The sequence below is a fragment of the Saccopteryx leptura genome, chromosome 8, assembly GCF_036850995.1.
Source record: "Saccopteryx leptura isolate mSacLep1 chromosome 8, mSacLep1_pri_phased_curated, whole genome shotgun sequence".
NCBI lineage: Eukaryota > Metazoa > Chordata > Mammalia > Chiroptera > Emballonuridae > Saccopteryx > Saccopteryx leptura.
The window spans coordinates 54,105,301-54,131,922 of record NC_089510.1 but is presented as its reverse complement, the minus strand read 5'-3'; the positions used below and the strand labels follow the sequence as shown (position 1 = coordinate 54,131,922).

General features: G+C 47.9%; 1 protein-coding gene across 14 annotated transcripts in view; it reads right to left on the bottom strand.

Annotated features, from left to right (window-relative positions):
• The window catches only part of LOC136379841 (kalirin-like), a 231,801-nt gene that overhangs the window by 50,389 nt on the left and 154,790 nt on the right, over positions 1 to 26,622 (bottom strand). For 8 of the 14 annotated variants that reach the window (XM_066347443.1, XM_066347446.1, XM_066347444.1 and 5 more), the window contains 11 exons: positions 25,799 to 25,894; positions 16,098 to 16,228; positions 14,310 to 14,376; positions 12,325 to 12,428; positions 12,064 to 12,133; positions 10,704 to 10,790; positions 9,553 to 9,645; positions 8,455 to 8,505; positions 7,546 to 7,623; positions 2,616 to 2,801; positions 2,093 to 2,264 (listed from right to left, as the gene is read on the bottom strand). In XM_066347443.1, coding sequence (XP_066203540.1) covers positions 2,093 to 2,264; positions 2,616 to 2,801; positions 7,546 to 7,623; positions 8,455 to 8,505; positions 9,553 to 9,645; positions 10,704 to 10,790; positions 12,064 to 12,133; positions 12,325 to 12,428; positions 14,310 to 14,376; positions 16,098 to 16,228; positions 25,799 to 25,894 — 1,135 coding nt within the window. The remainder of the gene's footprint in view (positions 1 to 2,092; positions 2,265 to 2,615; positions 2,802 to 7,545; positions 7,624 to 8,454; positions 8,506 to 9,552; positions 9,646 to 10,703; positions 10,791 to 12,063; positions 12,134 to 12,324; positions 12,429 to 14,309; positions 14,377 to 16,097; positions 16,229 to 25,798; positions 25,895 to 26,622) is intronic. The other 6 variants (XM_066347447.1, XM_066347448.1, XM_066347453.1 and 3 more) reach the window with 1 other exon arrangement.

Genomic DNA, 26,622 nt, shown 5'->3' with positions numbered 1-26,622 from the left:
GCACAGCCATTTTTGTTATTTCAATTATTTCTGGTTTTAATATATTGTTCTACCTTATTTTTATTTTGTCTTGAATTGACAAACTTGTAAACCTCATTTCTGCTTAGAGTCTATCAGAAATTCCTGATAGAGTGAAATTTAAGAAAGCATTTTATATAGGCACATATTTTTGCATAACATTACTTTATCAACATAAGTGTTAATCCAAAGTTGTACATTCAGACACTGTAAATTACATACAACTTCCATTACTTTCCCCCAAAGCTGGGCTGGTGTTTTAGACTTTTTAGAATGAGAAAAAACCCTAGAGATAATTTCATTTAGTTTTACTGTTCCTCAAACTATTCTACAGTTGGGAAAACGAAGGAGCATGACCCAAAAATACTTTCTGTAAGTGTGAAACTGCTTTGAAGTCTCATGTTCTATTTTGAAGTCATGGCATCCTGCTATATAATTTATTTTGTTTTTAAAACACACACACACAATGTGTTAACCCTCTATCTAGAGTCAAGTCGATGCCGTAGGGAAGCACGTCTTGTTCTCCTGTTTCCAGGCCTGCTGGTACAGCACAGCGCATGCCCATGTGGGCGGGGCACATTGCTTCTCCTTTTTACAAAATAAGTCAACTGAGGCCCAGAGAAACGTTCTGACTTGCCAAAGTCCTCAACTAGTATGCTACCTGGACTCTTCCCCATAGCATTCAGCTCCATGCTGGACAGCCAACAAATGCTCTATGTGCACCATTCAAAAGAGTGCACATTGTCGTCCAGGCAAGAAGAGGTGACACAGTGGAGGGCGGGCACAAGTGTGTGTGTGTGTGTGTGTGTGTGTGTGTGTGTGTGTGTGTGTGTGTGTGTGTGTGTGCGCGCGCGCGCGCGCGCACGCGCACCTGCGTACACACAGCCTATGGGCTTGCTAAGTCTCCAGGTTTGCTTTGTTACTGGTTACATCTTGCCTTCAACTTCAAGCTCCATTTCTGCTCAGAGAGACTTCTGAGCTCATTAACTGCACAGATCACCCCTAGTGTAACACTGTGCACTTCCTTTCCCACGCCAAGCTCAGTGTGAACAACATCCCAGCCGGAAAAACAAAGAGATGTAAGTAAGGTAGTGACTCCATTTCATTTCAGTTCACAGATCCCATTAGGGGACTCCTGCAGGGCCCACCGAGAGCTCTATTCTCTCTCTGTCTCTCTCTCTCTCTCTTTTTAAGAGACAGAGAAAGAGTCAGAGAGAGAGGGATAGATAGGGACAGACAGACAGGAATGGAGAGATGAGAAGCATCAATCATTAGTATTTCGTTGCGACATCTTAGTTGCTCATTGATTGCTTTCTCATATGTGCCTTGACTGTGGGGCTACAGCAGACCGAGTAACCCCTTGCTTGAGCCAGCAACCTTGGGTCCAGCTGGTGAGCTTTGCTCAAACCAGATGAGCCCGCGCTCAAGCTGGCGACCTCGGGGTCTCGAACCTGGGTCTTCCGTGTCCTGGTCCGATGCTCTATCCACTGCGCCACCGCCTGGTCAGGCAGAGAGAGCTCCATTCTCTTTATAACTCATTTGCTCTAGTAAGTTCCAAGGTATTGCTGAAATTTTTAGTGTAATCACCTCTTATTGGAAGAAGGGACTTATTCAGGCTCTCACACCGTTGGGAGCAGAAGGGGCATTTAAACTGATCTGTCAAATTCCCAGTTGTCTAGATGACACTAGAGAACCATGAGAGTACAATGATTAGCCACCAAATGGGAAGACTCATGTCATTGATAGTGGGCCCCTAAGAGAAAGAAGATGTGTTCGTCTAAGACCTTTGCCCCAATTATTAGCAGCTGGTAATGGTGGCCACAAGGCATGTGCCCATATGTGGGCTATAAGGGAATATACCTTCCTTTGAAAGATGAGGCTTCTTCATCATGCTCCATCTGTTCCACTAGTACACTCAGGTTCGCAGAAATTCTAAGTGTTTCTGAACTACAAAGTTGAACTCCATAAAAATGTGACCTGTACTCATAACTCACCAGGAGCCTAGACCTAACCAAAGTTCAGAGGTGTGGAGTTCCATAAAACTGCCTTGCTAGAAGCCAGGCCCAGTACCCACCGTTTAAGAAGTCTCGCTGTGTTTCTAAGACTTGATTGATGTCCTGCACCCAGGCCTGCTGGATATCAGCATTGGCAGCTTGCAGAATGACCCTCTCCGAAGTTTCCCTGTTCATGAGCGCAAACTTGCAGGGGTCACTGTCCACGTTCTCCTCCAAGACCAAGTAATTCATCTGGAAGACACCAAGTCAATCCTTTCCATATTTAAATGGTTTAATAAAAATCAACAACATAGCACAGTTCCTCCAAGTTTTTATTTCAGGAGCTGTTTCTAAAATTCTTCCCAGGATCTCCTAGCTAAATATTTAGATCTGTCTGTGAGCGAATGGCATGATCCCAGAGAGCCTGCAGGGTGCCCTGCACTCAGGCTGCCACGTTTCCTCAGATGCTCCACCTCCCTGGCCGGTGTCAGGCTGAAGGGTCTCCATGGTCAGCACCCTCACCCCCTGCAGCGCGGGACTTAGGGGGCAGCTCCTCCAAGCCCGGCTCTCCCTCGCCGCCTTGCCTGCCCACTGGACCCTCACCTTGATGCTCCTTTTGAACATGTATCCTGGGGTGAGAGATCCCTTCCTGAGCAGTTCACTGAAGATGACGATTTGCTCGAAGAGGAACACGCGCCTCTCCTTGGTCCGGGACTGCATGCCTGCATCCAGCTCGATCACGTAGAACGTGTCCTGTTGTAGCAGCTTGCCCTGAGCGGTCAGGGTGCCCTGGCAGGAGGAAGGGCTGGGTGAGGCTAAGGGAACACAGGGAGACACCACAGCCCTCTAGAAACACAGATTCTCCCCTCTGGGGACATGGACTGCAGAGCTGATGCCAAACCCCTCTGGGCTCTAGTAAGAGACTGAGTGTGGACTCACCCATTCATCTAGGGCATTCATCTAGGGCCTGGAGGGAAAGGGAAAGAAGGCTATGGGACCACTAAGAAGCAGCTCCAGCCCGACCTGTGGTGGTGCAGTGGATACAGTGTTGACCCAGGATGCTGAGGTCCCTGGTTCAAAACCCCAAGGTCCCCAGCTTGAGCGTGGGCTCGCCCGTTTGAGTGTGGGATCAAGTGCTGGTTTGAACCCAAAGGTTGCTGGTTTGAGCAAGGGGTCACTGGCTCTGCTTGAGCCCCCCAGTCAAGGCACACACAAGAAGCAATCAATGAACAACCAAAGTGATACAACTACAAGTTGATGCTTCTCACTCTCGCTCCTCCCTCTTTCTCCCCCTTATTGTCTCTTTCTCTAAAGAAAAAAAAGCAGCTCTAGGAAAAAGCCAGGAAGGAGTATTACCTAAAAAGATGTTCAGATATTATCAAATATTATTTTGGCTCTTTTTGTATTTTATTAAAAAGAGAACAGAAAGTAAGTGACAGTTGGAGCTAAAAATGGCCTTTCTGTCCTTGGAACTCTGAGAAGCACGCCTGCCTGGCTCCCTTGTAGCATGGGCCAAGGACACACGTCCTCTTGTGGCCATGAACCTAGACCAACTGTGGCCAAAAGAAGTGATGTAGGCAGGACCACAAATGATCTGAGTGGCTGGGCCCCTTTTTTCTCCTATTATTTCAAAGTGGAGGAAATTCTGAAGTCTGAGTCTCCTGCAACAGAGCAACAAGTAAAGCTGGGATACCATAATAGGTGCCCATATTTTATAAGCTAGTAGATATTGTTCCGGGTCCTGTGATCCTTCATAAAATACCTCCAGCTACCAAGCCAACTGACACTCAGCCACGAGGTAGAGCCGGTTGGCTTGCCAGTTTCTGACCAGATTTTCAGAGACATCTTCACATCTTCCAAGGAAACAGGGCTCAACCCTGCAAGTCTTCACAGATGCTATGGAAGACTCTCGCTCTTCCTACTGTTCTGCCAAAGAAGATGCTGACATCTGACACAGCAGCCAGGGCGCCTCCTCTGAACCATGCTCTCAGGTGACAACTTCTATCCTTTTTAATGCAAACAGGGGCCATTCTCTGCACATGATACCATATTCCAAATGTTACCCAGCACACGGGACTTTTTTCTTTCATGTTCCTGGGAAACACCTTCGCTCTGCTTGGATCATGGCTCCCCACTGTCAAGGTCAGCAGCCAAACAGGCTTATCTCTACCCTGGCCCAAAGTTAATATTAAGCCAGTGACCAGCTAGCCAGGGAAGCTCTATAAGCTCTGTTAATATTTTATAAGCAGCCTGACCCATGAGTGACAGTGCTGCCAAGGCTGAAGAGAAAGCTAGAGAGTTTCAAGGGGAGGGAATCTAAGTGAAGGCAGCCTTCTTCCTGGCCCAAAGCCACGGACTTCAGAAGAAATGGCAATACGTTCATGGACCTTCACAATTAGCTGAAGAAATGCAAAGCAGATTCTCTGGGGCTTAGGAAAAAGTGAGATGGTAGTATTTGATTTAAAAGAGAAAATCAGCAGCAGCCTGACCAGGCGGTAGTGCAGTGGATAGAGCGTCGGACTGGGATGCGGAAGGACCCAGGTTCGAAACCCTGAGGTCGCTGGCTTGAGCGTGGGCTCATCTGGTTTGAGCAAAGCTCACCAGCTTGAGCCCAAGGTCACTGGCTTGAGCAAGGGGTCACTCCGTCTACTGTAGCCCCCTGGTCAAGGCACATATGAGAAAGCAATCAGTGAACAACTAAGATGTCACAACAAAGAATTGATGTTTCTCATTTCTCTCCCTTCCTGTCTGTCCCTATCTCTGTCTCTGTCACACACACACACACACACACACACACACACACAAATCAAACACTTGGCATGAGGCCTCCTGTGGACATGCACACGCACAACCCAGTTCTTGTGAAATCTGATTTGAATCAGGCAGCAAATTAGATGTTGTGCCTCTTATCAGTGGTCAATTCCTCCAGAGACCAAGAGCAAGTCAAGCCAGACTCCTGTTCAGAATACATGGGGACATCAAGGTTTAAGAGCAAAAGGAATTACTTGCCTTGTTCAGAATAGCCTCAGATCTGGCATACCTCCAAGGGAAAAAGTATAAAAACTTCATCTAGTGTGACTAAAGAAACGCCGTGTGAGAAATCAGTGTGTTTCGCTGCGTGAGCCTGCCTCCTTTCCTGCCTCCGGTCTCCCGTGGAGAACCGGGAACCTATGAAAAAGAAAAGTGAAGAAGACCCATCGCCTACTTCCTGCTCACAACAAAGCAATGGAAATCAGCCAGAGACACCAAGATGGGCTAGAAGGGCAAGGAAGAAAAAAGACAATGTCTCAAGAACACCATGAATTAAACTCAAGAACCCGAACCTGAATATAGCAGCTCCTAAATTTACTTACGGTCAGTCTGCCTTCTATCTATTCTAGCCTACCTCTTTCAATTTAGCCAGAAAAAAACCCCACAAAAACAAAAAGGCTATTACTTTCTGAATTATGTCAACTTTCAGGAATCTCTTCTCCAAAAAGGAATAATAAAATCTCAGGTTGCGGGATTACCGGGAAAGAGGACTAGACGATTCACATCTTTCTCTAAGGGGCTCAATCAACAACAGCTACGCACCAGTCAATAATTGTGTCAGTTCCAATTTCACTGACATTCAAAACTGATTATGTTTAGTTAATGCAGGGGCAGTCAACCTTTTTATACCTACCGCCCACTTTTGTATCTCTGTTAGTAGTAACATTTTCTAACCGCCCACCGGTTCCACAGTAGTGGTGATTTATAAAGTAGGGAAGTAACTTTACTTTATAAAATTTATAAAGCAGAGTTATAGCAAGTTAAAACATATAATAATAATAATTACTTATCAAGTACTTTATGTCAGATTTCCGCTAAGTTTGGCAGAATAAATCTTTATAAAACAACTTACTATAGTTAAACCTATCTTTTTATTTATACTTTGGTTGCTCCGTACCGTCCACCATGAAAGTTGGAACGCCCACTAGTGGGTGGTAGGGACCAGGTTGACTACCACTGAGTTAATATATGAGATTTGGATATAAACAAATAACAGCCACTTATTAAGTTTGTTAGAAAAATCAATTTGCTCTTTTCTTTTTTTTAAAAAAAATTGAGAGGCAGAGAGACAGACTCTCGCATGTGCCCTGACTGGAATCCAATTGGCAAACCCCCTACAGGGCTATGCTCTGCCCATCTGAGGCCCCTGCTCTGTTGCTCAGCAACTGAGCTATTTCAGTGCCTGAGGCAAGTCCATGGAGTCATCCTCAGTGCCTGGGGCCAACTTGCTTGAACCATTTTGAGCCATGGCTATGGGAGGGAAAGGGGGGGGGTGGAGAATGGGGAGATGGTTGCTTTTCCTGTGTGCCCTGACTGGGAATTGAACCCAGGACTTCCACACACGGGGCACAAGCTCCACTGCTGAGCCAACCAACCAGGGCTCAATTTGCTCTTTAAAGGCTCACTGTTATGGGTGGAATTGTATTTCCCTACAATTCATACGTTGACATCTTAACCCCCAGCACTTCAGAATGTGATCTTATTGGGAGATGGAGTCCTTACAAAGTTAAAGTGAGGTCATTAGAGTGACCCCTCAGTGAGGATGACTGGTGTCCCTATAAAGGGAGGCAATCTGACACAGAGGGAAGGTGTGGTAAAGACACAGGAGGGGTGCAGAGTCCGTGTGAACGTGAGGAAGGCCACGTCACCCCCGAGCCGAGGAGAGGGGCCTGAGCAGACCCTTCCTTGCAGCCCTCAGGGGGACCAACCCTGGCCTGGACCTTCATTTTGGACTTCTATCTTCTAGAAATGTGAGATGATCGATGTCTGCTGTTGAAGCCACCCTGTCTAGGGTGTTTTGTCATGGCAGCCCTAGTGCACTAGTCCATCAATTAAAACCAAAATCCTGCCTGACCTGTGGTGGCGCAGCGCGTAAAGCATCAACCTGAACACTAAGGTCACTGGTTCAAAACCCCAATGGCCTGGTCAAGGCTCATACAAGAAACAACTAGAGTTGATGCTTCCCGTTCCTCCCCCCTTTCTCTCTCTCACCTCTCTATGAAAAGAAAAAAAAAATTCTTGGGAGCAACTAGTTGTTTCTCCTAAAATCTGGTTCTTCTTTTCTGAGAACAGAATAGAAACGTGTGCTTTGGTGTTTTAGAGCTCTAAATCTTCATTTAACCGAAAAGCCAGCCACTGTATAGACCTGTTTGCTAGAACCACTCTCAAAAAAGTGTTCCACTTCCCCACTGGTTCTCTTCGCATCACACAGCCAGAATTTCTTGAGCAAGAAAGAAGAGGAAAGAGGTCATTGGCAGGTCCAGTTATAAAAAATTTGCGGTCTTTCCAACCTTCTTGGAATTCTGACTCCAGCTTGGTCGAGTCCTCTGTAACTTTCTAAATTGCCCCATCACTGGACATCCTAAATAGATGTATCCGCTAGGCCTGTGAAGCGAGGGGCCAGGCACAAAGGAGCAGGCGGTGAGTGCAGGCGGCAGAGGAGGCGGGCACAGGAAGTCGGCCTGGGCTCCGGCTGCCCAGGAGGGAGAGCGGGAGAGCTCACCTCAAAGCCCTGCAGGCGCCCCAGATTCATCATGTCGTTGCAGCGCTTTGGAACGAGGCACATTAACTCCACTGCTTTCTGCAGGAAAGAACAACAGCAGCTCAGGAGGGGGAACTTTTAGGCTAGAAGGCAGGGACCACCTGTCAGTTCCTTCATTCTGGGAGAGGACACTGGTCCCTGCTGCCCACTCTTAGAGGACTGTGGGACGGTGTGCTCCAGGTGGGGGTGCTGGTCATCAGTGCAGGGGCTCCACAGGAGTCAGTGACCACACGCGGGGGACCGCCACCCACCCAGCCTCCTCCTATCTTCCCACTTGCAGCTGTCAACTCCCTTTCCTTCTCGTATGTCCTCTCTGGTGCTTCTTAGCTGCCCAGGCAACAGCTTAGCCTGGCTGGTGAGACACAATGGCTTTTAACCTGAAATAACCTGCCAGAGTGGTCTGTGGCCTCTCTGGCTTAAACTAATCCTCCTGGTGACACTGTCTCAAAGGACTTCAGCTAAGGAGTAATCCTTGGGAGCACAAGAGGGGGTGAAAATGGAATACTTTAGACATAGTTAGCCTCCAATACTGCCTGGACTCAGGGATACAATTGCACACTGGAATGCCCAGTCTATGAAGGATGTTGGTGGGCTCAGACACCCTCTTTCCACCACATGTCACCGGGAGCCACAAGGAGATTACCACTGGGGCGAAGCTCCGAGCTGGCCCAGGGCAGAATTCTCGAGTTCTAGAAAAACACTCGCTGTAGTCTTCCATCCTCACTAGTCCTCACCCCGCTGAACAGATGCTGGCTGGAAGGAGTCAGCCTGGACCCTCGGTCAACCAGGGATAACCTTTCCCCTTTAGAGACAGATGGCATCCACTAAGTGTCCCTAAGACAGTCAGCATTACAAGCAGAAAACTCTCACCTCGATATCTGAACACTCCAAACCAGCCTTCTCGCTGTATCTCAGGAAGTCCTAGCATGTGGGAAGCAGGGAAGGGTGCGGGGAGGGTGAGACCAGTTAGGAGAATAGTCAGAGCGCTATAAAAAAACCTAGTATCATAAACACCACGATAACCCACAGAAGACTTTCCCTCCCAACAGCGATGGCAACGCTTTGAGGTGGCTGAGATGTAAAGTTTATGAGTCATAGTGTTCGTACATCACAGTGAAAATAACCAAATAGTCGAAGATTCAAAACCATGAGAAAAGGGAGAGAGGAAGGGAAGGAGGGGAGAGGGAAAGTTGTGAGTAGAGAAGAAAAGGGGATTATGAGAAGAAGGGATGGGAGAAAGGGAAGTTAAACCCTTCTTCATGACCTCCTATTTCTATAAGACAAACCAAATCAAACTATTAAAAAAAGTAGAATATGGCTGACCAGGCGGTGATGCAGTGGACCCGGGACACCGGGGACCCGGGTTCAGAGCCCCGAGGCTGTGGCTTGGGGGCAGGCTCATCCAGCTTGAGCATGGGGGTCAGGGATCATAGACATGACTCCACGTCGCCGGTCTGAGCAGGGGGTGGGGGTGATGGGGTCACTGGCTTGGCTAGAGCCCTCCGATCAGGGCATGTATGGGAAAGCAATTTATAGACAACTAAGGTGCCACAACTACAAGTTAACGCTTCTCATCTGCTTCCTTTCCTGTCTGTTTGTTTTTCTCTTGCTCATAAGAGAAAAAAAAAGTAGAATACTATTAAATTTTAGTTATTACCCATCTAAGGTTTCTAGGGCCTTTCCTTTCCTTTTTCCTTGTATTCCACTGGTTTTATGCTCTTATTATTTTTTATTTTTTAAAGGCACTAAGTTAGTGATGGTGACAAAATAAGAAACTGAAAAAAGGAAATGAATTAACCAACCTTAAAGGCGAGAACAAGAAGCATACAATTTATCTGGGGCCAAGCTGACACAAGTCACCAGCAGACACCAACAGGAATAGTGTGGTGGAGACAGAGCGTCAAGCAGGCCGCTTGCCAACTCGGAGCCCCTGAAGACCCGTCTCTGGCTGAGCCTCACAGCTCTTACCTTGAGGAGCAGCTGATACTTTGTTATTCTCTGAATGGGCTTGATAAGAAAGTCGCTAAGCGTCAGCCTCTGGTTTATCTCCTGTTTCACCTCCTGAAACACAAGGGAACTATGTTGGGAAAAAAAGGCCCAAAGAGTCAGGTCGGGTTGCTCTGGATCAGAGTCTAGGCCCTAGGGCAAGGAAACAGGCCTTTGGGTCTGCCAATCAAGTTTTAGAATCTTCAAACCACCTGAGAGGTAGACTTGCCTACACAACTGCTAATTTGTTATTAATAATATATAACACACATGATCACCTTCTACATGTCAATCACTTTTCATCCCGTGTCCTCACCGTAGTCCTGGGGGACAAGCAGGGATGGGTTCTCTGTTCTCTCAGCTGCTCCAGAGCCCAGTCGGGAATGAAGGGCTTCCCCTAGGACACGACAAGCCTGGGGTCCTCTACCCAGACCTGCAAACACTCCAGGCAAGGCTCTTCCCCAGGGAGGGCTGCCTCTCCTCCAGCAAGGTACACACTTCCAGGCTGGGGCAGAGCAAACACTCTGAGGTGCTTGGCCGAGCCTCCGGGAACGGAAGCAGACTCTGAGGTGACTGCAAGCGGCTTCACAAGGTGGAGGGTCCTCAGTGGGCAGTCTCCAGGGGCTGGGGAGGGCAGGTGTGGGCAGTCTGCCCCGGGCCAGGTGAGGGGAGCGGAGCTTCGGAGGCAGGCTCTGTGTGTCACGGTCACCCTGCACACGGAGGCTCTAGAGCAGATGTCCCCAAACTTTTTACACAGGGGGCCAGTTCACTGTCCCTCAGACCATTGGAGGGCCGCCACATACAGTGTTCCTCTCACTGACCACCAATGAAACAGGTGCCCCTTCCAGAAGTGCAGTGAGGGCTGGATAAATGGCCTCAGGGGGCCGCAGTTTGGGGACGCCTGCTCTAGAGCAATCCACACAGCTGGCCACCTCAGCGCCTCTCAAGCTGAGGGGCTCATGAGAATTTAGCTACGAAGCTAATGGCTGCGTGGAGGCAGCTATTCTTGTCCTGAAGGGGCCATCAGTGCTGTGTGGGGCCACCTGTGGATGGATGCGGGTGGTGTTTCTGAACGTGGCTGCCCTGGCCTGCCTTCCCTCCCCCGCCCCAGGCAGCAGGGCCGAGCGGCTTACTTCGAAGTAGGCGTCGTACTCCGCGACGATGTACTCGGAGCGCGGCTTGTTCTGGCAGTACCACACGTAGATGTGCAGCTTCCGCTCCTGAAAGGCAGGGACAGGTGCTCAGACCCCTGTGCCCCGGGGCATCCCAGGCCCACCCACGGAGAGGGCCAAGGCGTGGCCCACGCCCTAGGCCAGTGGTTCTCAAACGTTTTGAAATAATTGTAGGCGCACTATGTACAAATTTGAGAAATATGTTATAATGATTAAGTCAAATATTAAAGAAAAAATATAAAGTCCAAGCATGCTTTTATGGTAATTAAACAAAATAAGTACAACAAAATTAAATTTATTCTGACATTAAAAACATTTTTATGTTACATTTTTTGAGTTATGTTTTTTAGAATTCGTAAAAAAAAGGGTTAAAAAATTAAAAAAACGACAAAAAGTTATCTTTTTATATCTATATAGATACATTCTTAGTAAGATTTAGTAAATTTGGCAGGCTCAGCACGAATGTGTTAAGTTTTTTCATTCTTGTGTTTATGAGGAACATGAGCCTGATGTGTCCTAGCAATTTCTTCAATGTTTGGGCATATATAATATTTGAAAGGCAAACTCTCATTTCCTCATCAATACATTGAAGAATTCCTCTCTTTTTACTCTTAATTATGTTGAGGGTAGAAAATCCTAATTCACATAAATAGGATGTTGAAATTTGTAGTAAAACATTCAAAGCTTTTTTAGATATTGCCACATGTTCTTCTTTTATAGAATCCAAAGGCTTCAAGAGATAATTCCTTATGTTTAATCATCAATCCAAAACCCCCACCATATGTATCATCTTAACTTGACATCAAACAAAGATAGAAGAAATTTGCCTCCATTCTTTCTGGGGAACATGGGGGTAGTATAAACAATCCAGCACCACAGCTTAACAGCCTTTTGCAACCTAATCAGGCAAGTGAGGTGGGGGGTTGGGCAGACTGTCAGCTTACTGCCAATCCCCCACACCTCTGTCCCCTAAAAATCTAAACTCCAAACACCCTGTTGGTTTTTTGGTCCCCAACAGGCACATATTTCTCTAGAATACCATAGGGCGCACCTGGAAATCTTCTAGGGCACACAGTGCGCCCTGGCACACACTTTGAGAACCACTGCCCTAGAGACACACCAGGGTGGCTACATATCCAGGATAGAAGGGTAAATGCAGTAGCAAGAGCCTATTGTCCAAAACGCCAGGAAAGCTCAAGGAAAACCGCTCAGAGAAGGGTAGCAAGGCCGAACAGAGGGAAGGGAGGAATGTAAAATGCATGTAAGTGAGCCTGGCGTGGGGGAGGGGGGAGGGGGGAGGGAAGGTGCCGGAAACACTCACGTGTTTAATAAAGAGCTGTGCCAATCTGTCTTGCTCCTGGATACATTTTTCCAGTTCAGCCAGGAAAAAACTGAAAGGAGGGAGGGGATAAAAGAAAGAAGCCACATTCTTCAGCACTGTGTATTTTCCCAAGGCTGAGATAAAGGACAGAAGACTCTTCCTAAACCCTAGCCCCTAAGGGCAGGTGCGGGGGGAGGGTGGGGGAGGCGGGGAGGCCTGGGTTCCTGGGACGCCCGATCGCCAGGACGATGTAGTACTTACTCTTTATGCCAGTCATAAATCTGGTGAATGTTTCCAAACACGATTTTATCCTTTCCTCGCATGTCCTCTGGGATCCCCTTCTCTTCTATCCTCTTCATGAAGCCCTGAGGGCAGAGGCAGGGAGGGGCTGAGCATTCTCACGAGAACGCTCTCCGGACAGAGCACCACACGGCAGCCCTGCGTGGGCACCCACTCTGCATGAGTTTGAGGGCAAGGGCTCTGTGGTTGCTCACTGTCTGACCAGGACCTTGCCCTGTGCAGAGGGGGCACAGAGCTGTTATGAATTTCCAGGTCTCTTTTGTCTCCAGCCCCCTTAAGAAAGCAGAACAAAGAAGAAATCACCTGCCCCTCTCCCTTCTCCCCATTCAAGTTGTATGTCTCTAAAGACTCAGAACTAGACATATTTGGCCTAGAAATAAGTCTTAATACATTAATACTTCAGACCTTGTAAAGTGTTATCATGTGTAATCTCATTTCAGCTTTAACCCTGTGAGTAGTACGAACATTCATGTACGTCCTCGTGCCTCCTGACCACCCAGAGTACGACTGATTTATTTCCAAAATGTGTAAGGCAACATTAAAAGAAGGTAAATGTATGTTCTTCTTGTTTCCTTAAATTGGTTATAAAACAAACATGATATTAAGTTAATAAAACTATACCTGGAACTAATTTCATTTTCTTTTTTAATTTTATTTATTTATTCATTTTAGAGAGGAGGGGGGGAGATAGAGAGAGAGAGAGAGAGAAGGGGGAGGAGCAGGAAGCATCAACTCCCATATGTGCCTTGACCAGGCAAGCCCAGGGTTTTGAACTGGCAACCTCAGTGTTTCCAGGTTGACGCTTTATCCACTGCGCCACCACAGGTCAGGCCTAATTTCATTTTTTGAAAAAAAACAACACAACTCACTCCCGGTGGTCAGCGAGCATGAAAAAAACTCACTACTCAACAGGTTAAGGTCAAGCGTGGAGGCTGCACAGGCAGCATTCGTCCCCGTCTGACCGAGGGAAAGCCAGGGCACTGGGGAGTTCCGTGACCACGTGACCCATCCCACCGCGGCACCACTGCCGTCTGACTTCCGGAGCTCAGCCTCCAGACTCTCGGGTCCTCTACCTCCTAGGCTGCTGCATAAGGAGGCTGCGCTCCCCCTGCCCGCCCTACTCTCCCTAGGTGAAGAGAGTAACTTCCATAAATTAGAACTCAGGTCCTCTGGATGCCAGGTCGGTTTGTTTATCCAGGTTCAGGATAAGCAAACGCAAACCCTGAGTCAGCAGACTTCGTAGGGTGGGGACTTACAGGTCCAACGTGAGGAAACAGCAGATGACTAAGATACCAGACATTCAGTTTTTAGAACTGACATTCTTTTGTTTAAGATATTTAGCAACAGGGCTCTAAGCCATCTAAATTACCCCTTTACTGTCTTAGACATTCTCATCCCAGTGTCTAAACCCCCCTGAAGTAAACCCCTATGGAGAAAGAGCGGTTTGATTTACTGCCAAGATGACTGGGAACTGTGGGTCTGTCAATCCTGCCTTACTGGCGCTCTTTTCTCTGCCTGTCATCTTGGTAGTCATAAATTCTCCTTAGAATCTAAGGAAGCATATAAGCCCCAAGGTTTCACAAAAGTGACCTGCGCAGTGCAGGTCAGGCGGCTCTCGGTGTTTCATTGGATAAGCACCAATGAAAAGCTCTGAGACAGAAACTTGGTCACCAAAACAAGGTGGACGAACTCAGCTCCAACTAACAGGCCACAACTTTTGGGTCCCTACCCCCCTCTAAACCTCTTACAATATTCAAGGGAAAAGAGGAAAAAAACAAACAAACCGTACCTACATATCCTAGTTCATCTATTACCATTTTTAGTTTCATTTCTGCACATTCCTGGAAAGAGTCAACTAGACACGCTCAAGGTAAAACACTTTGGCCCAGCTAGCATCCAGCGTGCCCGGTGGGGCGACCCCAGACCAACCGGAGCCCTCTACTCACCTCCACCACAATCCCCAGGTCCTTGACATAGTCTTTCTCTGTCTGCACCAGCTCGTTCAGGACAAACCTGAGCAGGAGGTTAAGAACAATGAAGGTTCCTCTTCACTGAGAAGCAAGAAATCGTCAGATTTCAGTTCAGAGGAGAGTTCCTCTGCTGCCTTTGTGGTAAGACCACCCAGAAGCCCACACACGGCACCCCCCGGGAAGGTGCATTCTACTGCTCTCCCTACGAGAGGCCAGCACTGAGCGGCGGGGGCCTTCCCAGACGGCACGCCGCAGTCAGACAAAGAACGCCACTCACAACCAACCCGGCATTCCGCTCCCTGTTCTCTATGCTTCTGCCCCCTCACCTGTAATGAGCAACTGTACAGACACGGGGCAGAAAGAATGACACCCATTTTGGCAAAACTGAGTTAGGAAAGCTTTGAGTCCAAGTGATCAACATGAGACTTTTCTTCCTGCATTTCTGCTCTGTTCTTTGTGTAACAAAGAGAAAGACGTTGGCTTGATAACCAATCTTTGAGACCTCAGAGATACCGACTGAAGCTTTCGAGATACAGAAGCTACAATTCTTCAGACAGGTATCCATGGTAACTGGCCGACAGAATCCCCAGGCAAGGCCAGCAAAACAGACTGCAGACAGTCCAGAATCCCAGCTTTGAATGCACACCCTCCCTACCCGCCACCAGACGTGGGATTTAACAACTTCAAGGACATTTGCTTTCTTGGTTTCTTTCTTGTTAAGGAATTCTTCCTCTTAGAGCATTTACTTCATGCCAGTTGCTTCCTGGGGGTTTTCTCGTGCTTATAACAAGGTAGGGATTGTAAGCCCTATTGTGTACAGATGAAAACACTCAGGCAGTAGTAGTGCCCAAGAGACAAAGTGAATGGCAGAGCTGAGATCTGAACCCAGCTGTACAAGAGTCCAAAGAGTCTGTTCTTTCACTGTCACTTGTGGCCTGGGAACTTGCTCTGACGAGCTCTCTGGAGTCCCCGAGGCGTCAAAGCCAAACACTTCTCTTTCTGTCCCGACCATAAAGAGCTGGACACAAAGCACTGCTGGCTGTGCATGGGGCAGGCTGGGTGCCGTGCGGCTCCCTGGAGTCTGACACGATCATCCAGGTCTGAAAGGGTTTTGCCTGGAGCCACACAACTGCATCTGTGGCCCTAGTAGCAGAAGGGATCAAGTTCTGAGATGTTAAAGAGGGACCCTGCACAAGGGCTGTAACCGTTCTGAACCCAGGAAGCAATTCATCTGAAATTCTTGGTCTACATGGCACAGAGAAGCAACCCGATCCCGGGCCTAGGGCCTGGGGCCTGGGGGCGATGGCGAGGAAGTGGGGAACACACGCTTCTTTATCAGCATCCAGCACCGCCAGCCATGCCCCTGCCTAAGACACAATCATGTGTTGTAGGCCACAGGAAGGAACTGGCAAGGCCAAATGACAGCAATGAAATATATCTTTAGCACAGCCCAAGTTACTGCTTGGAAGAAAGTGATAAAAGAAAACTCACAGGGAAGTTAGAGTGGGAACCCGGGGCTGGAAGGGCCCTCTGGAGATGAAGTCCAGCTCTGTGTCCAGGTGGTATTCTTATCTTAAACTGTCTGCTGGGAGACTGAGGGCTCTCTTGGGATGGAGCCTGGACTAGTACTGCTTGTGGACCCCGCATTTCTTCCCTTGAATGGCTCTCAAATCCCTCTCTGATTCTCCCCACATTTCCTGCGACCCTGGCCCATTGCCCGCTGCATTCATGTGTGCCAGGGTGGGATGAGGGAAAGCCACTTACATCCGGCCTCTCAGGGCCTTGGCCTTCTGCTCCTCTTCCAGGTTTCTAGTCTGGGTGGGCGGGGTCATCCCCTCGTTCAGGAGGCCTGCTGGGTCTTTCAAGCTCCCCTGATATGAGCCTCCTTCCAGGCTCTGAAAGAGAAGAGTAAACAGCCTTAGAGAAGTATACACTGAGACGTCACCTGCAAGGCTGCGTGTCCTCCCAGCCCGGCCACAGGCAACCTGGCAGATCGGTAGCCAAGGCTGTTCTCACTGAACCTCGGTAAAGTGCCAGGAGACCAGAGACTCCCACCTCCCTGCAGCAGGGAGCCCAGCGTGCCACCGACCAGAGACTCCCACCTCCCTGCAGCAGGGAGCCCAGCGTGCCACCTGCTCCGGCCATCAGGATATGCTTGGCGTCACGTGCTGCCTGCCAATTTTCCAGACACCAGACACAACAAAAATTGTCAAAGTGATCTGTCTCTAGGTAAGAGCTCTGGAGTGAGGCTCAACATTGCCACTCTACACCAAACAAGTGGTGAGAAAAGAAAGTCGTTGTAGGAACACCAAATGCAAATGATAAAGAGGAGGGTAGTGACAGGAAAACTAGTTTGTTCAAAACCATGTTTGTTTAATCAGCTACACTGTTTTCTTCCTGAAGAAGTAAATAGACTTAGTCTTAACTAAAAACATCTTTGCTAAGGTTCTTTACCAAGCACTTTCTTTCATTTATTAATCCCTTTCATTTCTTTTGACTAAGTTGCTACCGGATTGAGAAACATGTAAGAAGGGATGAACCCGGTGCTCTAGACGGAGTGAAGTGTAAAGGATGCTCACCCCAGGTCTGCCGGTGACAGGACAATCGTAAGTGAGACAGCTAAAATTATCCCACACTGAATTCATAAATCAGAATTTTCCTGTGTACAGATGTCTAAGGAATAAAAGTGCCCACGAAGAACAGTCACACGGTGACACGTGGCATTTCATAACGCAAACTGGCAGAAGCAGTGCGGAGGAACAGTAAGACTGAGGATCGAGCCCATGTGAGCGAGCTGTAAACAAAGACAGGGACGAATCCCAAATCTCCACACAAGATGCCCGTGGACAGCAGCTGCCGTGGCTACAAGGAAAGGCTTCCCTTCAGTAGTCTTCGAAAGCATCAGCCCTACGGTCTGAGGTCACAGAGATCAAAGGTAGCAGGATGGTCTGAATCAACCCGCACTGGAGCATCTGCCGTGAGCTCCCTCAGCCGCTGTATTTCAACACAGGTTGAACCGAGGTAGAAAAAACCCCAGCAAAATGAGACAGAAAAGGGACAAGGTGCCCAATGTGAGAACAGGTGGAGAAGATGAAAACTTGAAGCTGAAACATTTAAAGCTCAGAAGAGACGTCAACCTTCTTTCCCCTCACCCCACCCCCAAATCAACAGAACGTGCTAAGGGCCAAACAGGAATTTGTTACCCACACTAGAAACTGGAATGAAGAGGACAGGGTTTATAAGCCTGAGAAAGAGAGCTTCTTTTAACTTGACAGGAAGGTATTTTATAGAACAAGTAATCAACCATGGACACCATTATCCAGAGAAGCAGCACAGGCTAAAAATATAGAAAGGTCAAGAAGAGTTTAGCTAAATTTATAGGTTCAGGTTCTGTAACCAGTTATTAAGAAAATGAGTGTCTGGTGCTGAGGCTTGACAAGCCACCGGACAGGCAGGCTTTTCAACAGCATGTGACATGTCCCTGGTGCCATCACCAGAGACAAGCTCCCAGGCAGATGGATGCAGCTGGTGATTGATCTGATTACATGCCTTTTACTTTCCCTCCCCCCACCCCATTGTGCTGTTACAGCCTTTGTTCTGCAGCCCGTTGGCTGGCAGGACCGCTGGCTGCAAGGCCTGGGAAACGGGCTTCTATCTCTGCCTACAAGGCCCTCCTGGGGGACATCCAGCTTGGCATGGTCCGTTCTCAGCTCTTCTGCAGAACACCTGAGGAGTCCAAAGTGGCAGGCAGAAAAACATGTTCCATCTCCTGCCTGACCTGCTGAGAAGCCCAAGTTCTGTTTAGGGTGGAGCTGAGGAGGGCGGAGCTGTGAGAGAGGAACAGGGAAGTAGGGGGTTTGACTAAGCTGTACAGCTGAGATTGCCTCAAATAATGAGGTTGGCTATAAATATAACAATTCACTCCCCACCCACCCCTCCCCACCCACCTCTACCCCCGGTGATTCCCTCTGAGGACTTAGCTCTCTGTGCTAGAGTTGGGACACTATGTGCCACTCAAGGGACCACTAGGGATGATCTTCAATTGTCTGTGCACCTCCTGGGGGGGGGGGAGCGGGCAGTGGTGGCTGGTGATGAGTGGGGGGCTGTGCACAACACAGGGAGAATTTCTGCCTGCCAGGCCTCAGGTCACAACAGTCTCAGGAGGCAGAGGAAAAGGTGTACAAAAGTTGCACAATGGGTGCTCCTATAGTTGCTCCAAGGTCAGATGCAAATAGAATTCAAATGCAAATAGAATTCAAAAAAGTAGACTAAGTGTGGAGGAAGGCTGTCCCCATGTTAAAAATGAGCACATTTCCTGTCCGCTGGATCTTGGATCACATACCCATACAACACCCTTCCTCTGTGTTGGGCAGATAAAATATATTATGTTCACTTTGCTAAAGATGGTGCTACCCATGTGGAAGCCCGTGGCCCAGGTGATAATATTAGTTGTCCTTCCTGCTTGGGATGGGCGAGATAATGTATTAATGTGTGTTGGGGGAGGGCTTTCACGCCAAAAGGTTTTGAAAGGAAGAGAGATCACGTTGTTCCAGGGAACAGTGATTACATTCTAGGAGCCCATGCTGTAGGAGAGCAGAGAAAGGCCACGTGGAGGAGGCCAAGAGAAGCAGCCAAGATGGTGGAGTGCTGAGGGAGAAGCCAGTTAGTGCAGAGTTTGTGCAGAGAGAAGGAAGGAGATGGGGAACAGAGGCGAATAAGGCAAGTGAGCTAGAAACCTTTGATTCTAGGAAACCTGGATAAGTCAGTAGCTTTGTGAGCACTGAATGAGTGGGTTTTGGAGCCCAGTGTATGTTTTTACTTGTCCGCCGGGTGCAAGCTAGGATTAAAGGTAATGGCTCACCAGTTCTTGGCTCCGTTGTTTCATTACCGTCTGTCCGAATCTAATGCGAACCTGCATGGGCCAGGCAGCTGTGATGGTGGCCATGGATACTGGCTTTACACTCTGGGCTCCTATAACCACCCTCAACACACCCCTGGCACAGCATTCATTGTTCAGTATTGTAAATGATCATTTGTTTTTACTAAAGCAAATGTGTATCTACATGCTGAATATTTGCAAAGTGCTGGAGAAATAAAGATGGATAAGATATGGTTCCGTGCCCTCTGTAATACAAGCAACAATGGATGCTCTTCCAGACAGACAAGGTACCATGGAGGATGAAAAAAGGAGTAGACAGCTCTGTGGTGGAGTGAAAAATAAGAGAAAGGCTAAATGGGAGAGTCAACTTGACTTGAGTCCTGAGAGATGAAAAAGACTGTTGGATAGACCAGTGGGAGGCTATTCCAGCGCAGCTCGGAGTAAAGGATGAACTTGGGCTGCCTGGGCTGCTGAGCGCTGCCTGGTATAGGCAGGGTGTAGGGTGTTAAGCTGAAGAGGAGGTCGGAGGCTGGCAAATAACTGTGGCATGTGAGTTGGGGGTAAGTCGGTGTTGGGGAAAGAAGAGTTGGGAATGAAATATATAGATAACCCTGGAGAAGTATGAATGGGTCAGATCATAAGAAGCCTTGTATGTAGCATTAAGTAGAGACTTTATATACTTATTTATTGATTTTAGAGAGAGGCAGGGAGAGAGAGAAATATTGATTTGTTTTCCCCTGATTATGCATTCATTGGTTGATTCTTTTTTTTTCCCCCCATTGGTTAATTCTTATATGTGCCCTGACCAGGGATTGAACCCACACACAACCTTAGCAAATCAGAACAACGGTCTAACCAACTGAACTACCCAGCATGGGCAAGAAGTGGAGACTTTATCTTTAAACACCAATGACAGAAAAATTTTAAGCGGAAAAGTAACACCACTGAATTTAAGTTTTAGACAGATCAGTCTTAATGTTCCTTTTCATGACTTGGGAAAATGTCCCTGCTATGATAAGTAAAGAAAACAGGCCTTAAAATTTGCATACTCTATGATTACATTATTTAAAAAGAGTCTAGAAGAAAATATCTCTGAATTTCAAAACTGAATATGTCTAGATCAGAGATTTTCAACCTTTTTCATCTCATGGCACACAAAACTAATTACTAAAATTCTGCAGCACACCAAAAAATATATATATATATTTTGATGATATGACAAAAAAAAAGATATAATTTTGATTCATTCATACCAGATGGTTATTGTTGTGTTGGCTGTTGTCATTTTTTTAATCTGACAATCTAAAGGGAAGAGGTCAGTGCCCCTGACTAAATAGGTATTGCACGTTTTAAAAACTCTTGTAGCATACCAGTTGAAAATCGCTGGTATAGATTGTTATTACTCTGCAACACTCATCCAACCACTAATATCTTCGCTGACAAATACTGTGTCCCTGTGCCCAGGGCGTGGTGTATCTTCTGTAAAACCAGAAGATAAAGTAGGACCAGGTTCCCTTTCCCTGCCCTTCACAGTATGTACGAGTTAGCTAAGAGCTAGGTTTGCAGGATGCTTGTATATCGGTTTGCAAAGTATATTCACGCCTTACTCAAACTTCATCATAACTCTCTTGAGATTAGATTAGCATTGCTGATAAATGAGATAAAACTCAAGTAGCCTATGACTTGCTCGGGGCTACACAATAAGGAGCAGAGGCAGGACTAAAACCTATTTCTCCTGATTCCTTAAACACTTACCACCACTCTCAGCCCACTTGTCTAGAAGTTTTATTAAAAATTACACAGGGAGCCTGACCAGGTGGTGGTGCAGTGGATAGAGCATCAGCCTGGGATGCTGAGGACCCAATTTGAAACCCTGAGGCCCCCAGCTTGAGTGCAGGCTCATCCAGCTTGAACACAGGGTTGCAGGGTCGCCAGCTTGAGTGTGGGATCACAGAGATGACGTTATGGTCAATGGCTTAAGCCTAAAGTCGCTGGCTTGAGCAAGGAGTCACTGGCTCTGCTGGAGCCCCTCGGTCAAGGCACATATGAGAAAGCAATGAATGAACAACTAAGGCGCCACAACTATGAACTGATGCTTCTCATCTCTCTTTCTTCCTGTCTGTCCCTGTCACTCCCACCCCTCAAAAAAAATAAAAAACAACAACAACAAAAAAAAATAAGAAAGAAAAATCACATAGGGAAAGCAGGGGAGTCAAACTGAAGACAATACCTTGACACAAAACCTAGTAAAAGTATGTTAGCTTTCTTTGGGGAGGTAGGTGGGCATCCTCTCTTGGTAAACAAAAGCACTGGTTAAAGACCAAGGCTGGCAGGAGAGAACTCAGAAGTGCCCATTCTTGTCTGAAGGGACTTGCCCAAGGACGCTGAGGGCTCCAGGGGTTTTCTCTGCCCCTCTCAGTCCACAGCAGCGGCCACCCTCCAGCAGCAGAGATCACAGCTTCCCGGGGAGGAATCCCTGGGGCATCAAGACCATAAAGCATTTAGGGCAGCTTTGAAACTCAGAAACACAAGGAGCTCATCACGGCTTTTGGGGAGAGAAAAAGGGCCAGGTGAAATCTAAGTGCAGAATTTGGTGCCATCTCTTAAGTAACCAAAACAGAACTCAAGCCTTAGATATAAAAGTCCAAGTATAGTAGATGCTCCTGTAAAATTTCCAGACTCTACAACGAAGGGGGCCTTATTAGTTCTTACACTGAACTAAGATAACTTCCACCCACAGGTGTAGGCTCCTCCCTCTGGAGCAAAATAAGCATTGAGACCAACCCTTGTTTCCCACGGCAGTGCTCAACTGTTAGAAGACAGCTCTGTCTTCTCTCTCCTAACTCCTCCTCATTCTTAACCTCACTTCCTTCAGCTCTCCTTCCAAAGACACGGACCACACGGTACTGCTTACCTTCTCGGGGACAACTTCCATTGAGTTCCAGAATGGTCTGAAACGCCAGGTTCAGAACCTGATGCGTGACTCACACATCACTCATGCCAGGTGTGGTCTGAGAGCACAATGGGGCTGTTACTTCTCTGTGTCGGCACATTGCACCTTCAGGAACCCGGCCTGTGACCGCCCTGGCTATTTTGGCAGCTGTCACGCCATTGCACTTACAGTCAGATAACCCCACACCCCCTGAACTTTGATGGGCTCTAGGTCTCACCCTCTTCTAAGCTAAAGAGCTGCTGAGGAATAGAAATACAGGTCTGGGAGATGAAAACGTGGTTGAGGAAACAAGCCCCCGCCGTGGCTCCATCGTCTCCCCGTGGCGGGCACGGTGGGGATGGGAAGGAAGAGAAAGCAGAGGAAGGACGAGGACTGAATTTTGGTGAGAAGATTCTGAGAAACCAAACCACTGCTCCCTCATTCCTGTCTGTGATACGAGCTTGGTTTGGGGTGTGTTCAGCCAAAAAAACCTCTGTAATTCTGGGCTCACTGCAGGTCCTCAAAAAGCAGTTACTGGTGGAATAAGTTAGAGTCCTTATTATGGTAAACTCACCCCAGAAAGGCTGTTCATCCAACGACCCGTGTTGACAGCCTGTTACCGGGCCTATCCGCTCCACCGCCACGCTACGCTCCCTCTCCTTCGGTAATTTGCTCTCGGGGGACTTTTCAATATCTGCACTCACATCTGTAACAGCAGACCCATTGCTCACACAAACTGGAGGCGAGCAGAGACTCCTAAGAGTGCTGAGGGTAGGAGAAAGGCCATCCAAAATGTGAAAGACATACAGACTTTAGGAAACAAGGGTCTACTGATGTGAGTATAAGTGTGAAAGGCTCCTGTCTACACTAGGGGAGGGGAAACTGATGTCCTGAATGACAAATTGTCTACCGGCAGATGAAAGATTAAGTTATTTTAACAAATAACACAACGGCCCCTCTGAGAGCTGTCCCGCAGCGTTGCTCACAGAGGAATTACTGTGGGACTGCAGAAGTCGTCGGCCTGGGCTGCATGGGAGCCCTTGTGGAGAGACAAGATTTGAGTGGGGCCCTGAAGGACTATTATGCTTCAGAAAAGCAAAAATAAAAGGAAGAACATTCCAGGAATGTGGAATGGGTATGAAGAGATACTTGGAGGGAGGAAAGCCAAACGTGTATTTGGGGACAGTGAAAAAAACAATTCAGAGATTGTCACCCAGAATGACAAGTGGGTGCTGGAAAGACAGGTTGGAGAAGAGGCTACAGAACATTAGAATTCTGGGATTTTCTCTTAGAGGCCAGCGATTTCCAAAGTTTGATTATATACCTCTATCAGTAAGCATAATTTTGATTATGAATTCCCAAAGCATATATAAATAACATTATAAATTATACATCTGTGCTACTGTATTACCATTGTGTACATATTAAAACATATACAAACCATTTTAAAATGATGAGATAAAGAGATTCTATTATTTTCTTCCTGAATCTCAATAACCCGTCTCATGTATCTGAAGGCACTCCACATTGGAAATGACTGCTTGTGTAGTCAAAAGGGAGACCATGATCTTTCTCTGAGGGAGGAGCAGGTGTCCCCAAACTGCGCCCCCCTGAGGCCATTTATCCAGCCCCCACTGCACTTCCGGAAGGGGCACCTCTTTCATTGGTGGTCAGTGAGAGGACCACTGTATTTGGCAGCCCTCCAATGGTCTGAGGGACAGTGAACTGGCCCCCTGTGTAAAAAGTTTGGAGACCCCTGTAACAGTGCCTGTGGAGGACCCAACAGGAGAGAGAGGCTGGGGAGGCAGACCAGGGTGGGGAAAGGTCAAGCAATGGACACAGCAACAGTCCAGGTGAAAGAAGGTCAGGGTCCAGTCTCAGGTGGTGAAAGAGAAAATGCACGGGGAAAAAAGGATGATTTTTGCCTGACCAGGCAGTGCACAGTGGATATAGCATCAGCCTGGGACGCTGAAGACCCAGGTTCAAAACGGAGGTCGCTGACTTGAGCACGGGCTCATCCAGCTCGAGCACAGGGTTGCTGGCTTGAGTGTGGGATCATAGACATAACCCCATGGTCACTGGCTTGAATCCCAAACTTGCTGACTTGAAGCCCAAGATCTCTGGCTTGAGCAAGGGGTCATTGGCTCAGCTGGAGCCCCCTGGACAAGGCACATATGAGAAAGTAATCAATGAACAACTAACATACTACAAATATGAGTTGATGCTTCTCATCTCTCTCCCTTTCTGTCTGTCCCTGTCTGTGTGTCTCTCTCTCTAGCACGTGCTAAAAAAAAAAAAAAGACTTAAGGTGAAAAAAACCACTAATCAATTGATTGACTTGAGAGCGATAGAGAAAGGGAGGGTGAAGGAGGGAAGGAGAGAGAGGGAGAAACATTGAGCTGTTGTTCCACTATTTTATGCATTCACTAGTTGATTCTTGTATGTGCCCTGACTGGGGATCGATCCTGCAACCTCGGCATATAGGGATGATACTCTAACCAACTGAGGGTAAGGAAAGAAAATTTAAATGGTATTTGAAGAATGAAGAGGGTGAATGGTCAGTGTGGAGAGGAAAGGAGAGCAAGGGAGGAGTGGTTAATATTTTGAAAGGTCAGCGCACTGCCCGGAGAGCAATAAACTCCCAGCAACGGGACAGGGAGAGAAGGCAGGAAACGAACAACTTTCCAGAGTTTGACACTAGTTACTGAAAACACCAGTTATGTTTTTTTTATTTTTAACTAGGAAGGTAAGTTAGAAGGAAAAGAGGAGTGTCATATGTGTTAAATTTCATTGGTAGTCTAGAAGAGCTTGCATGTTTAAAAAGAGAGCTCTTGTAATTAAAATTATTATCAGGCAGCTTTCCCTAGAAAGCATCTATTCTTGTCCTCTCATTCCTGGCAAATGGAGAAGAGTTTAAATGGCGCTGATGAACAGGATTGCCCAACAGAAGCCTGGCAGAAGCACAGACATTTATCCTAATGAGAGCTGCAATAAAAACCAAGTGAGCGACATCAATAAGAGCAAAGGAAAGGCAGACGCTTCCAACTGTCATCTTGCACTGACACACTCAAATATAAAACTAGGGGCACAGAGGAACGGCTCCACCCAGGAAGAAGCTGTCTCCTAATGGCACAGGCACCAACTCCCTTACTGTCCTGTGGTGGGGGGACCCATGCACGTGCGCCCATTCCCCTCCTAATCAGCAGTCTACTGGTGTAAGACTACAAGCTAGAAGGCTCCCTGAGGTGCCCCCAAAACATGACTCAGTGCTGTCAAAGAACCACGAGACATGCTCTACGTCTCAGCAGCAAAGTCAGCTGCAGGGCTAACCAGATGCACGCCGTCCCTGTTCCAGAGTCTCTTCCCTGGAGGCCAGTGTGGCAGGCTTACAGGGAGGCTATTTTACCTTGAACACTTTTCACCTTTCATCAAGGTCACCATCCCAAAACAACCTGTTAATTGCCCGTGCCCATTCCCAAACAAAGCCCGAAAGGACTGCAGGGCACAGCTTTTTAGAAAGCACCACTGGCTGGAAATAGTCGTGCAGCAGGAATGAGGGCTGGAGCAAAGGGGAACAAGGCCGGTAGACGCCGGGCCGTAGCAGCCACACACAGGTGAGATACAGGCAGACCTGCCTCCAGGACCCCCACTTACCAGCTTGCTTTTGACCAACTGTTCTATTGCACTGACAAGGTCTGCCGCAGTCGGTACTTCGGCGGAAGCCTGCCGGGCTGCTAGCAAAGAGGAGGACTGCAAGACAGTGAGCAGCAGAGGAAAGGCAGATTAGCAAGGACTGAGGAATAGCAATTAGGAAGCAAAACAGCAAGTCCAAAGCTCAAGGCAGGCGAGGCAAGCAAAGCTCTCTGATTTGAGATAGGAGATGTAGGGGTGTGGGTGTGGGACAGGCCTCCCAGACGCCTTATCAGGAATTCTGCCAGACGGGAAGCAGGGATGGGACTGGGCTCTCCTTAAGCAAGCCACCAAAGGAGCTGAGCAGCAGGCTGCTGAGTTCCCTGGGAGGCCAGGAGTTAAAGGCTGTACCTACTGAGGGCAGTGGGGGTGAGGGCAGGGCAGACAAGACTTTGGCCACTACAGGGCTGCCCGTTGCTGCTCTGGGGTATGGAAGGAGTCGAACAACCCAGCCTCCAGTGTGTCCAAAGAAGAGGAATTGTCCTTGCTTTACTCAGGTGTAGATCTTAGATACAGATCTTCACTGTGTCCAGCAAACCTGCTGGGGGCAAGGCACTTAGAGGCCAGAAAGCTAGACACTTCCTCCCTAAGCGCGCGCAAGCGCATGCACACGCACACGCACACGCACACGCACTCCTCCACAAACACAGCTATTTACAGTAAGGCCTCCAAACTGGAACACGGGGCAGTAATCAAGGGCTTTAGTAGGACTTGTGTGTCTTGTGCTGGAGCACCGAGAGGCTCTCCTGTTCACAGCGAAAGGAGGCTCAGGCCAAGGGCTCTCCTCC